This window comes from Hemibagrus wyckioides, linkage group LG04, assembly GCF_019097595.1.
Source record: "Hemibagrus wyckioides isolate EC202008001 linkage group LG04, SWU_Hwy_1.0, whole genome shotgun sequence".
Classification (NCBI taxonomy): domain Eukaryota; kingdom Metazoa; phylum Chordata; class Actinopteri; order Siluriformes; family Bagridae; genus Hemibagrus; species Hemibagrus wyckioides.
The window spans coordinates 22,041,771-22,055,471 of record NC_080713.1 but is presented as its reverse complement, the minus strand read 5'-3'; the positions used below and the strand labels follow the sequence as shown (position 1 = coordinate 22,055,471).

General features: G+C 41.0%; 1 protein-coding gene across 3 annotated transcripts in view; it reads left to right on the top strand.

Annotated features, from left to right (window-relative positions):
* Positions 1 to 12,084, top strand: part of si:ch211-1e14.1 (UPF0606 protein KIAA1549) — a 48,650-nt gene extending 36,566 nt beyond the window's left edge. The window contains exons 12-21 of one of the 3 annotated variants that reach the window (XM_058387978.1): positions 811 to 1,019; positions 2,526 to 2,635; positions 3,729 to 3,937; positions 4,566 to 4,795; positions 4,876 to 5,020; positions 5,106 to 5,420; positions 6,836 to 6,888; positions 7,373 to 7,515; positions 7,826 to 7,950; positions 8,095 to 12,084. In XM_058387978.1, coding sequence (XP_058243961.1) covers positions 811 to 1,019; positions 2,526 to 2,635; positions 3,729 to 3,937; positions 4,566 to 4,795; positions 4,876 to 5,020; positions 5,106 to 5,420; positions 6,836 to 6,888; positions 7,373 to 7,515; positions 7,826 to 7,950; positions 8,095 to 8,334 — 1,779 coding nt within the window. In that variant the 3' untranslated portion in view covers positions 8,335 to 12,084. Of the gene's footprint in view, positions 1 to 810; positions 1,020 to 2,525; positions 2,663 to 3,728; positions 3,938 to 4,565; positions 4,796 to 4,875; positions 5,021 to 5,105; positions 5,421 to 6,835; positions 6,889 to 7,372; positions 7,516 to 7,825; positions 7,951 to 8,094 lie in introns of all 3 variants that reach the window. The other 2 variants (XM_058387979.1, XM_058387977.1) reach the window with 2 other exon arrangements.
* The last annotated feature ends 1,617 nt before the right edge of the window (positions 12,085 to 13,701 follow it).

The window sequence follows — 13,701 nt, the reverse complement described above, 5'->3', positions numbered from 1 at the left end:
TGGCAAGCCCTTGTCATAAATTTGATAAGCAGAAATTGGAAAATTACTCCGAACACCAGATGTGTATAAATGCTTCTTTGTTAATCCCTGTTTATTAGAGCATTCTACACGTCCTAGATTCAGTCCCTGTTCTTAGACACATGGGGAAGAGACATTTTAATTGTATTCAGGCTTGGTCCTATTTATAAACAGCCTTAGTTACACTCAAAATAGAGAACTGTACACATCCCCAGAGGATTAACAGGTTAGCACATCTTCATAAAGATAGCTGGACTTTTATTGTCTGAAACTAGCACCGTCTAATATACTAGATAATATATATATATATATATAAACAAGAATTGCAGCTTTTCTTTTGTAATCATAAGTCTTCCCCATTTGTTGCGGATGGGTTTTGTATTGTCTGTCTGTCTGTCTCTAGAGATAACGTGTTGTTGACATTAAGCTGCATTGTTAAGAGCCATGCTTGTTGTGCTTGTCTGGTCCTTTATCCAGCTGCAGATAGGCAAGGCGACAGACCTGCTCACTCTCTTCTTTACTGCCTGTCTGTCTGCTCTGCCTCCAGCCAGTACTCATTCCTTACACTACAATTCTGCTGCATTTCTGCAATTCAAGCACAGCTTAAGTGTGTAATTCTGCAATCAGGAACCCCATAAATCAGATCCTAACTAGATTTTGTTCCAAGCTTTTGTTTCTTTCTCTCTCAGGCCCCGCAGTCTCTTTCACTCCACCTTTACGTCTCTGCACTTATCTGTTATTTCCATCCATGCACATTAATTCCTCCCTCCTTCTCTCTCTCTCTCTCTCCAGCTGCAGACTCCCAGTGTTAAGGGCTTCGACTTTGCCAAGCTACACCTGGGCCAGCACAGTAAGGATGACCTCAGAGTGATCCAGGAACCGTTACCGGCACCAGCGCCAGCTAAAGACCCGAGCGGCAACGAGAACACCGAAGCCTCCACGCCCAAATCCAAAGGCTCCTCAACCAAGGCCTCTCGTAACAGCCAGCACAGGAGGGGACAGTAAGCAACTCCGTTTTAGCATCCAGAATGAGGAATCAGACATGCCGTAGTTAGACAGCGTGGTCTATAGGACAATCACATACATCCTTTTAAATGAACTTCTTCATCAGGGACCATAGTCAGATTAAAATAACACGTGTTCATCAAATTTAAGAAAGAGCTCCCATCAATAATGAGGTTTCCGTAAATCAATGAAAGTCTTTTTAAAAGCGTTTTCTATGTTACCCACAGATCAATAGCTCATGCATCAGAGTAATGGCATGAGGCAAGGGACTAGGCCTGTTCACTTACCGCACAGATCATCTGACATCGCAAATCACAGATATCTGACAAACCTTATTCACATCCATGTGCCAGAAGTAGAACGAAATCAAAATTCTCAGACTGGAACCATTTGGCTAAATTAATACACAACACTGACACTTTACTATATTTTATTTGATGTATTTTTCTATGATGTTGTTGCAAATTGTAATTTATTGAATCCTAAGCTTCCAAGTTGACCAGACAGTCCTAAAAGATGACCTGTGTAACTCAGTAATATCGTAACTGATGGCGCACTATCAGAAATATATCAATATCTTCACACACCTCCTTTTAAATCTTCGAGTCTACATTGTGCTGTACGTCAATCTTTTAGTAGGATGAAGATGCGAGCTGACACAATTAGAGCAGTGATTAATGCAGTACTTTTTTATTGTGTGAGCAAAGGAATGTTTTAATGATGAAGCAGCGTTTCCTTTTCATAATGTGAATTTGGAATCATTTTTTTCACTAAATTAGAAAATTTTCCTAGTTATTTTGTTAGTCAGTGCAGCTACTTGGTCTGTCACAATTACTACATTATCATTATTTAATCACATTTTAAATTAATTGTTAAAATCAACAATCATGTTTCAGTGTAAATAAATATATAGTTATTTTCTGGACCAATTGTCTGCACCATTAAAGTGTATTTGTAGTGTTCTGATCAAACACAATAATATAAGCGTTAGCGTTAATGAGTAAGACATAGGACATTAGTACAGAAGAATCCTTATTTATTTATTTATTTATTTAAGTCATAATTTTTTTTCTTTTATTTTTATAGTTATATAGTGTCCAGTAACGTATTTTTATTTGTATGTGCATATTTATAAATCATCATTATTATTATTATTATTATTATTATTATTATTATTATTATTATTATTATTATTTGACAGTGTAAATGTAAAACTTGATCTATGATGATCAATGTTTATGAATGTCAAAATTGTTACGCCTATGTAATGCATTTGGCATAAAATCTAATGAAATTATTCATCACAATTACATGTTTTCCAATTAATCATTTGGCAGAATTCACTGATCACGTCAGGCCTAGCAGCCACTTTAGTCTTGGAGCATATAAATTAAGATTATTCTCAGTTCACATTTTGAAGCCATTATGAATCTCTATTAAAGGTTATTCTGCCCGTGCTCTGACTATAAATGAATTCCTTGCTGTGGGTTATGTTTTATAAGGATCTCGCCTTCCGATGGCGATTCTCTGGGAAGCGAGCCATTCAGTGAGAGGGAATCACCGAAGGCGAACCCGAGACAGACAGGACTGTCCAGTGATCCAAAGCAACCTCGTAAGATGGCCCCTAATGGATTAAACGGCAAGATAACTGTTCCATGTTGTAGTGCTATAAATGAGTCATGATTATATATATATATACATATGTGGTGAAATGAGATGATGTGTGGCTGTGTGATGACACAAAGGGAGGAAAGAGAAAAGAGAGCTTTAAAAAGAAATATAGTCAGACATGCGATTGAAGTGACATTGTGGGAAATAGGTCTTTCTTTTCTTTGGTCTGTGTTGTTTAAAGAATGCTTAAAAGGGGGAAGATGTTAATCTCTCATGAGTTCTTGCTTGAACCATCTCATGTCACACCCCCCCCTTTCCCCTCCTTTTCCAGTCAGCCAGTGCTAGTTAATCCAGGCTCAGTGTTGAGGAATGAGCTGATCTCCTGCCTCTGCTAATGCCTGAAATCTGACCAAATCAGCCTTAACATGTATTACACTTGTAGTCACTCGTACACACCTCCGAATCTCTATCAGGAAATGTAATGAAAGCTTGTTGTTTATTCATTTCTTCTTCTTAATATTCACAAAAGGGGTCTCCTTTGTATCTTACGTTTTCACTCTTTTATTTGTTGTGGCTCTCAGGGAGAAATAAGATTGGTAAGAGAATCTCTGGTCTATTATGTAGAGCTAGTGGAGTTTAAGTAGACCTGTGTGATCTTCCCCTTCATCTTTTGCCTGGCTTTTTAATGATCTGTTCTATTTCACAAGACTGATCTTTTCTGAAATCCTGTGTAAGCATGCAATTGCAGTTATAGAACTAGAAACCTTATTTATTCCTTATAGTGTGATTATAGATGATGAACCCTGCAAACTGATATCTCTGTCTCCAAAATGATCATTCATCTTTAGGAATCAACCCCTCAACCTATTTACTGGGGTAGTAAATGTTTTACTATGAATGAAAGTTAGTGTGCATGAAGTGACAGCAAACACTGCCCCCTGCTGGACAGGAAAGATATGAGACAAAATGGTTTATAGTGTAATACGTGTGAGAGCGGTATTTCTGAATCACAGAAATGATGGAGAAATGGGAAATCAGTGTGCACACAATGTAAACTGTGTAACAGTATTATGATAATGCTTTGCTGTCTGTAGGTCCTCCTCCACTGAATGGTGCAGATGAGCAGGTATCATCAGCCTCCATTTTTGAGCACGTGGACCGGATGTCCCGCTCGACAGACGGCGCCAACAAGCGCTTCTCCAGCAAGATCCAGCTGATTGCCATGCAGCCCATGCCTGCTCTGCCCTTACCCTGCCCTGCGGTCGACACCAAGGCTGGTGACAACGCCAAGATGAACAAGGAGGTGAATAACTTAACACTGAACACTGTAACTTTCTTTAACAGTAGATGTGGTAGCTTTAGTGGTTAAAGTGTTGGACTACTGGTCAGAAGGTTGTGAGTTCAAATCCCAGGTCCAGAAAGCTGCCCCTGCTGTGCCCCTGAGCAAGGTCCTTAACCCTCGGTTGTATTAAAATGAGATAAATTGTAAGTTGCTCTGGATAAGGGTGTCTGCCAAATGGCAGAAATGTAAATGTTCTTGGATCAATTTTAAGAAAGTAATTTCCATAAATCAATCAAATGAATAAAAGTCGGAATTGCATGTCTGAAGGTGGCACCAGAAATGTGAATTTTTATATATATCTTTAACTTTTAATAAAACCAAATTATATATATAATTTAAAAAAAAAAAAGTATATGAGTATAGGGCTGTGCTGTATGTTTATGTGCTGAGGGAAACATTTTGTAAATTATATTTTTCTTCTGCCAAGCTACCCCTCTTCTGTATGGCAGAATTGATTTGCCTAGTAAAACTCATAACATTACACAACAGGAAACTTTGCCAGAATTGTAAACAGTTATAGCTCTCTCTCTCTCTCTCTCTCTCTCTCTCTCTTTCCCACTCCTGTTTCCTGGCTTTCTTCCATACACAGATTCAGGTTGCTCTGAGGCAAAAGTCTGAGATCGAACACCATCGCAATAAGATCCGTCTCAGGGCTAAGAGGAAGGGCCACTATGACTTCCCCGCCATGGATGATCTCATGGACAGCCTGGGGGATGCCAAAGAGCAGGACCGCATCTACCAGAAGGCTCAAATGCAGATTGATAAGATCTTGGACCCGGATAGCCGTGTGCCCCCCCTTTACACTGAGCCCAAGAAAAGGTTAGGAAGAGGAAGGGTGTGTTTATATTTGTTTACTCCATTCAATACAAGCCGACTCATTCAGTGTAACTGTGTGTCAGTGGCAGAGAAAAGCGTTCTCCCAAGCAGAGAAAGAAGCAGCAGATGAACGGAGATCTGACAGACGCAGACAGAGACAGACTTATCACTAATGAGAGTGACAGCACATACAAGAAATACCCAGGAGTCAACAATGTAGCATATGTGGTATGAGCACTGATTAATGATGTTGATCATATAAACCATTCATTTGGAATAGACTTACATTTTTTAACGTGTAATTTTTTTTCAGTCGGATCCTGATCAGGGCCCTGAAGCCCAAAGTCCATCCCCAACTGATGACGTCTTTCTGAGCTCAATGTCGCCCTCAGGAGCTCCTCCACCCTATCTGCCCCCTCAGCCCTCTATAGAGGAGGCCCGGCAGCAAATGCACTCACTGCTTGATGATGCTTTTGCCCTAGTGTCCCCCTCTTCACAGGCCTCCAATGCAGGCATCACGCTGCCCGGGATGGGTGTAAGGAGTGAACATACAGCTCTTTCCAGCCCTCCATCACGTGGCCCACGACCCTGCGGGCCTTCATACCCTGCGGTCAGCCCCTTCTCCGGGGTAAGATGCACTTTTTGCTGCGACAAACAGATATGGACGACAAAAAAAGGTTTTCTGATGAGAATTAAACAACAGCAAGAAGTAGTGAGCAGATTAACGTTAGTTATATGAGTGAAAACTTTTAATGTTGATTACCTTCTTAAAACAATGATTAGTAGGGTCCAATAGATTTAACCAATTGTTGTACACCGATCAGGCATAACATTATGAGCACTGAGAGGTGAAGTGAATAACACTGATGATCTCCTCATCATGGCACCTGTTAGTGGGTGGGATATATTAGGCAGCAAGTGAACATTTTGTCCTCAAAGTTGATGTGTTAGAAGCAGGAAAAATAGACAAGCATAAGGATTTGAGCGAGTTTGACAAGGGCCAAATTGTGATGGCTAGACGACTGGATCAGAACATCTCCAAAACTGCAGCTCTTGTGGGGTGTTCCCGAAACTGGTCCAAGGAAGGAACAGTGGTGAACCGGCGACAGGGTCATGGGCGGCCAAGACTCATCGATGCACGTGGAGAGTGAAGGCTGGTCCGTGTGATCCGATCCAACAGACGAGCTACTGTTGCTCAGATTGCTGAAGAAGTTAATGCTGGTTCTGATAGAAAGGTGTCAGGGCTGTTTTGGCAGCAAAAGGAGGACCAACACAATATTAGGCAGGTGGTCATAATGTTGTGTCTGGTCGGTGTAGCTGTATATTAATTGATCTAAAGCCAATACTGTTAGAAACAAATATAAAAGTAGAGAAGGAATACCTTACATCTGATGTCACTTAAGGAACTTAAGGCAAGTTGTGGAATTGAAATTTCACATTAAGGGAGTGTTTTCTGTGGCTTTTACTGGTTGGACGTGGGGAATTACAATCTGCAACCTTGCCTCAAATGCAGCATTTATGATTAGTATTCCTAAATGCAGCAAATATTTAACATCTGAAACTGCGCTAAATAAATTGGCCGCCGAAGTGGAAGGAGTGCTAACGGTGCTTTTATTTGAATTAGGTTAATGCTTGATCTTTATTACATCCAGTTTTTAACAGCTCTGTGTGAGCCAAGTGTAAATGACTAAAGCTGATTAACTGCAGTCAGATGAGGTCACATGATCAGAAAGGGGCCTTCACACAGGCCCTTATTTAGAATATAAAAACAAAATCATTATAAATGTTCACACCATACATGTGGAATGATTTACAGAAAGTATTTCCAAACCTAACAGATTGGCGCTAATCTAGAGCACAAACCCACCAGGAGTCGATTAGTCTAGCCAGTGGGTAGGGAAAATGGCAGAAATTTGAGGTAGAGCAGCCAAGTCCACTTCCTGTTGACCTTTTTCTCTTGAAATATGTTATTTCGCAATGAGGAAACCAATCAAATGGGCGTATTTAAAATGTCTAATTGTGTAAATGTGTCTTCATTTTCAGAGATATTCTGATTTGGGCCTGTCACCTACGACAGTACAAGGCTTAATGCACAGGTGAGCTAGAACATTACACACTGTGTGGGTATCTGTGTGTGTATATTTTATGTCGAAATGGAAAGTTGCCATACAAAGGAATATGTGTTGATTGTGTGGATCATTTATTTAGTTCTGGCTGTGGAGCTCTAGGATCAAACATTATTATTTTATGAGCACCTCATTTGTGAAATGAACTTCCTACAGATAAAAGCATTTTGGTTTGATTTGGGATTTCATTAACTGCTTGATTTAGAAGATGGTTCTTTCCACAGTCAAGTCTCTCGTAGTGCTACTTACACTTTTCACGACACATCAGAAATCAGTGTTAAAATTCTATTATAGCAAGTCATATATTTTTTTACCCCAGGATTTGGTAAACTCCACTCCACAACTTTACAGAGCTCAGTAGTGATAATATAACATACCACATTGACCTTTCTGAACGGATTCCTGTGTGCCAAAATTGAGTGGCGTGTCTGATGCTGACTTGTGACCGTTGCAGGCCGGGTATGGGATGTGGTTACCCTCAAGGAGAAGGAGTTGGTGGAGAGCAGCTGCAGACGGAGGGGCTCTACAACAGCAGAGGGGGCTATATGGAGGAACCGCCTTCATCTGCCAGGCCTCGGCCAGTAGGGGGCACAGCAGGTACATGCTACTCATAGGAAGTAGGGTTTGGAAGTAGAATGTATGAACCCTATGTAATAAGTTATTTCTGTTGTTAGTAATCTGTTGTTCTTATAGATAATGATAATGGAGAAAAGGGCCTCTATGGCAAGTCTCTGATCACAATTTAAACACTTCATTATCATTTTATTAGCACTTGTTTCAGGATTCATGATCTTGAATCATGCACCTTGTGGCCAGTCAGGTGTGAGAATCTGAAAATAGTATGAATGTCTTTACAATTATTTTGCCATAATTGTACAAATGTGTGTGTGTGTGTGTGTGTGTGTAGGTGCGCAGCTACACCACATGACACAGGTGGGTTTGTCAGGCCGTGTGAACGAGGGCAGGCAACCTGGTGCCTTAAACTGGGGGCCTTATCATGAAGAGGACTTCAGACCTGTGAACAGAGATCCTGTAAGTGTGACCTTTCCATACTATATTCACTTTCTGTACGTCTTTTTGCTCGCCCTACTTTCTTATTCTCCCTGGAAATCTGCTCTCCTGCTGACTTTTTCCTCCCCCCCCTTTCCTTGCTGTCTCATTACGTCCATTGTCCAGGTTCTCAACTCTTTCGACTACCCCCTGGTCTCTGTGTTCCAGACCCCCAGGAGCGGAATGAGAGAGCCGTCCGCCCCCCCTGCCCACCTGGACTCAATGGGCCTGGGTTTCTCTCCGTCTGCTCCTCCCGAGGAGTCCATTCCTCCCAGCCATTCCTCCGCCTCGCTCATCAAAGCCATCCGCGAGGAGTTGATGCGCCTTTCCCAGAACCAAGCAGCCCCCGCAGGCTACCACAGCTGAGACCTGCTTCCTCCTGACACTCGGCCAGCAATACTGCACTGTACTTCCTATGGAAGTGGTTTTTGAGTAGGAAGCCCAAAGAAGAAGTGTGCTAGAAAAAGAGGAACTTGACTCTGACATGACTACTTCACTGGCAGCCAAAGCTTTACCTGATGTCAGTGCTAAGCATTATATCTGAGTGAAAAGGCCATCACTTAGACCCTTTAATATCCCCAACCTGACCCCCTTTTTAGCACAGATGAACAAACATGCACTGTATAGCGATTGTTAAACAACACTGTCTTTGATTCAGTACTGGTACCTTTTTTTTTTTCTTCTTCTTCTTCTTGTAATGGTTTAATTGGTTATTACACTGAAAGCGTTTACCTTACTTAACTGAGGTGTCATGGCAACCCAGTATTCGTGGTAGCAATTAACTATTGTACTGTTTTTGCGATGACTGGGAAGACGACAGCCGAAACCTCACCACCACACATTCCTTAAGACTTCTGCTCTCAGAACTGATAGAGTACTGTGTTGTCGTTTGTTTTCTCACTACCTTCGCATTACAATGCAAATAATCTTTCACAGTCTTTCACAAAGCATTTGATTGAGTGGATTTTCCTCACTGAAAAGCATATGGTTTGCTCTTTGTTAGTTTTTACCAGCAGCTGTTGCTTTACTGTGCACTATTTTTTTCTAGATTTGTAGTAACAGTAGTAATAGGTTTTTTTTCTTTTTCTTCTAATAAGCTTTTGCTTTTCTCCATCCTGCTGTGGTGCTACTGTTCTTTTGTTGTTATCGTTGTTGTTTTAAATTCAGCTTTGTTTTCTGCCCATAAACCACACATTGCCTTCCGCTGTAAAGAAAAAGAGTTCCCTTACCCGTTCGAAAATCTCAGCATATATGCATGGACTTCTGAATGTTTCAGTTGTGTAACTACAAACCCCACAAAACAGTCCCTTCAGGATTTTGTGAATTTTGCCAAACAAAATCCAGTAAATTCCACAATATTCAAAAGGAGCTTGCGATTTTTCCTAAATTTGCTACAGATTATCTGCAGATCCGTGCTGAGACCTGCCGTGTGACGTCATCACAACACGGATTCACATGCGTCAAACATGAATACGCCGATCATAGAAAGTAATTACATATCTCTTTTTACTGGTAGGAGTTTAAAAGGAGAATCCTCTGCTTGCACTTTTATCATGTATTTTCCCTGCACCAAAAAACGTGCAATTATTTTCACAAATATTGCAAAAAAAGTCACAGCAAAATCACTACGTGAAATCCTGGCGGGACTGCGCAGCTATAATATTCTCTAGATAGTCAGTTTTTGCAGAGTATAAGGTCTGTTGTTCCTTTCCTGTACAGCTTTTATTTCACGTAAAGTTTCTACCATGCATCGTCTCATATTTCCATTTTCACTACCATAGTCCTACTAATATCCTGTCAAGTTTGCAAAACATTACAGGCATGATGGCGAGAATTTATGTCCAGCGTTTATCTGCGTAATAAGTCATCATTCTGCAGCATAAATACGTCAGAATTGTGATCCGTAATCACCACGAGGCCTGATACAGGTTGCAAAGAAGAACTGTGGTCATGACAAGCAGCTAAAATCACTGAACTGAACTGGGTTCAGTTCAGTTCATACATTTTGTAGCCTTCTGTGACAGATTGTTGATTTTTGCTTGTTTTAAAAACTGTTTTGCTCAAATGATAAGCGGTAAAAATCTACACATAGTAACAAATGAACGGGAACGTTGGGCCACACAGGCCTCTGTTACAGCATCAGTGCATTGTCACTTGATTGAAGTCTCTGGGGCTGTACTGGTGAGATCTTTCAGAATATACACCGATCAGGCATAACATTATGAGCACTGATAGGTGAAGTGAATAAGACTGATGATCTCCTCATCATGGCACCTGTTAGTGGGTGGGATATATTAGGCAGCAAGTGAACATTTTGTCCTCAAAGTTGATGTGTTAGAAGCAGGAAAAATGGACAAGTGTAAGGATTTGAGCGAGTTTGACGAAGGGCCAAATTGTGATGGCTAGAGGACTGGATCAGAGCATCTCCAAAACTGCAGCTCTTGTGGGGTGTTCCCAGTCTGCAGGAACACTCTCTCTATCAAAAGTGGTCCAATGAAGGAACAGTGGTGAACTAGCGACATGGTCATTGGTGGCCAAGGCTCATTGATCCACGTGGGGAGTGAAGGCTGGCCCGTGTGATCCGATCCAACAGATGAGCTACTGTTGCTCAAACTGCTGAAGAAGTTATTGCTGGTTCTGATAGAAAGGTGTCAGAATACACAGTGCATGACGGGTCAGGGCTGTTTTGGCAACAAAAGGGGGACCAACACAATATTAGGCAGGTGGTCATAATGTTATGTATATATTCTGGGGTGTTTCCGGTCTGCAGTGGTCAGTATCTATCAAAATTGGTCCAAGGAAGGAACAGTGGTGAACTGGCGACTGGGTCATGGGCGGCCAAGGCTCACTGATGCACGTGGGGAGTGAAGGCTGGTCTGTGTGATCCGATCGAACAGACGAGCTACTGTTGATCAAATTACTGAATGCTGGTTTTGATAGAAAGGTGTTAGAATACACAGTGCGTGACGGGTCAGGGCTATTTTGGCAGCAACACAATATTAGGCAGGTGGTCATAATGTTATGCCTGATGGGTGTATTTTGGTGATGGTAGTGAGCGCTGTCAGATACATAACTCCCATAAGTGTTGAACTGGCTTGAATGGCCATAAGATATGATTTGCATCATTTTCATCCTCATCAATCTGTTCAGTAAATGAGGGCGGAGTCATCCTGGAAGAGACCACTCCCACTAGATGATCATGTAGAACTCTTTCTTCAAAGGTGACCCAAAAATAAATGCCCCCGAAAAGCATAACAGAGCTACAGGGTTTTTTGTATGTCACTTTGTGATATACTGTATGTTGCAGCACCTGTAAGAGGACAAAATCCATATAATACAGTACTGTAGTGAAGAGCTTCTTTATTTTGACTTGAGGAACAATACACACTATAACATTTACAATTCTTTTGGTTTTTTTTGTGCTCTGATGTTTACAGTGTTAACGCGCAGTTTTCACTTAGTGCTTTATTAGTAGCTGATATAGTCTTTCATCAAATAAGACAGACACGTCCTGTCAGTAGTATGGATTCCAACATTTTCGAGGTCCGAAGTATTTTCACACTGATTTTCCGATTAGTGTTACTGATTCCGACTGATGCAGTGCTTGAAACAACCTTCCATTGAAGTTGTTTTGCAGAAACTAGCAGTATATTCCACTACAGTGTATTTATTATTCAGATATTTTTTTCCGCCATCATGCTGTCACTGATAAACTGACTGTACGATTCACCTTCTGTTGTGTTTGAAACCCGTGTATTAGCTGAGTACCGTATTCAGCAGTGTTGAGTTGGAGGTCAGTTCAGTCTGTGGTACTAACCATCACCTCTTTTTTGGAGCTGTTTTGTGCTTGGAAATGTTTTTTTTTTTAGTTTGTTTGTTTGTTTTGTTTTTTTTTTTAAGAAAATTTAAAAACAATGAAAATTGTACAAATCCTGTGTTCCAGTGGCGAAACCTAAGTACTGTTTTGACTGGTCCGTTTCTGGAAAAAAAAAAAAAGTTTCTGAATTGTTTTATTTGTTGGTTTTCTGCCTTGTATTTTTGTTTGTTTCAATGGAATTCCCTTTATCTGTAATTAAGTTTGCTTATTTAAATAAAATTCAATTTCATTCATTTGAATGCCTTGATTTGAGTGGTTTATTAGAGTAGCTTGACCGAAAGCGGTGTTTGTTAGTAACTAGCTTAATATTTCATCCTTTTCCAGTAACAAGTTACTTTTTAACCGCTCTCACACCATTTCCTTAGTTTGTTTTACAAAACCTTTTTGTTTGTTTGTCAAAATATTTCATTCTTAGTGTGAGGTATGTACTGGGAAGTGGTTGAGTAAAGCCCTTAACCCTCAACTGCTCAGTTCTATAAATGAGATAAACATAAGCAGTACACATAGTAGCAAATGAACAGGAACGTTGGGCCTCTGTAACAGCTTCAGTGCACCGTTGCTCGATTGTACAATTCTCTGGAGCTGTACTGTACTTTCAGAAGATATTTGGTTAGTGGTGTGTTGGTGATGGTGGTAAGCTCTGTCAGATTCATAACTCCCATAGGTGCTGAATTGGCAAAATATTCCTTTATGAGAATATTCAATTATGAGCACTGACAGGTGACGTGAATAACACTGATTATCTCCTCATCATGACACCTGTTACTGGGTGGGGTATATTAGTGGACATTTTGTCCTCAAAGTTGATGTGTTAGAATCAGGAAAAATGGACAAGCGTAAGGATTTGAGCGAGTTTGACAAGGGCCAAATTGTGATGGCTAGAGGACTGGATCAGGGCATCTCCAAAACTGCAGCTCTTGTGGGGTGTTCCCGGTCTGCAGTGGTCAGTATCTATCAAAAGTGGTCCAAGGAAGAACAGTGGTGAACCGGTGACAGGGTCATGGGCGGCCAAGGCTCATTGATTCATGTGGGGAGTGAAGGCTGGCCAATGTGATCCGAGCCAACAGATGAGCTACTGTTGCTCAAATTGCTGAAGAAGTTAATGCTGGTTCTGATAGAAAGAACCATGGACCGAGTTCCAACCAATCACAGGGCAGAATCACACACACACACACACACACACACACTCATATACCCATTCACACAGAGAGAGAGAGAGAGAGAGAGAGCATATTTCACTGCATTACTACCTCCATAACTACCTACCAAGATCACAGGGTCTATCCTATATGTCTACCCCGAGGGGAATCAGGGCACAAGGTAATGGAGGGTATCAACTCATCACAGGGTACAATCACACACAAACACACACTATGGACAATTTAGAAATACCAATCAGCCTAAAACTTGGACTGGGGAAGGAAACAGGAGAACCCAGTAGCATAGGGACAACATTAAAACTTCACACACACACAGGGCGGAGTCATGATTAGAACCTCTAGCTCCGGAGCTGCTGTGCAAATGTGCTGAGATAATGTGCCCCACTGCAGGAAGCAGTGAGCTATCAAAATAGATAACATAAAGTGACCCAATCTAATAGCTAGCATGAGCCAATATGAAATAAGCAAACTTTTGCCTGTTTAATTCCATAAACATTCCTGTCAATGTAAACAAGCTAAACAGATTTCATAGGCAAACAGAATCCAGAGAACTACATGGAGCTCTTTCAGGATCTGTTTATTTTTTCATAACTGGAACCGATTGCTGTTTTTCTTTTTGTTAAGTATTGTTCACTGTAGAATATTTTACTATGGGTTGCAAATAGCATAAAACAAACTTTCTACAGGGTGGGGCAT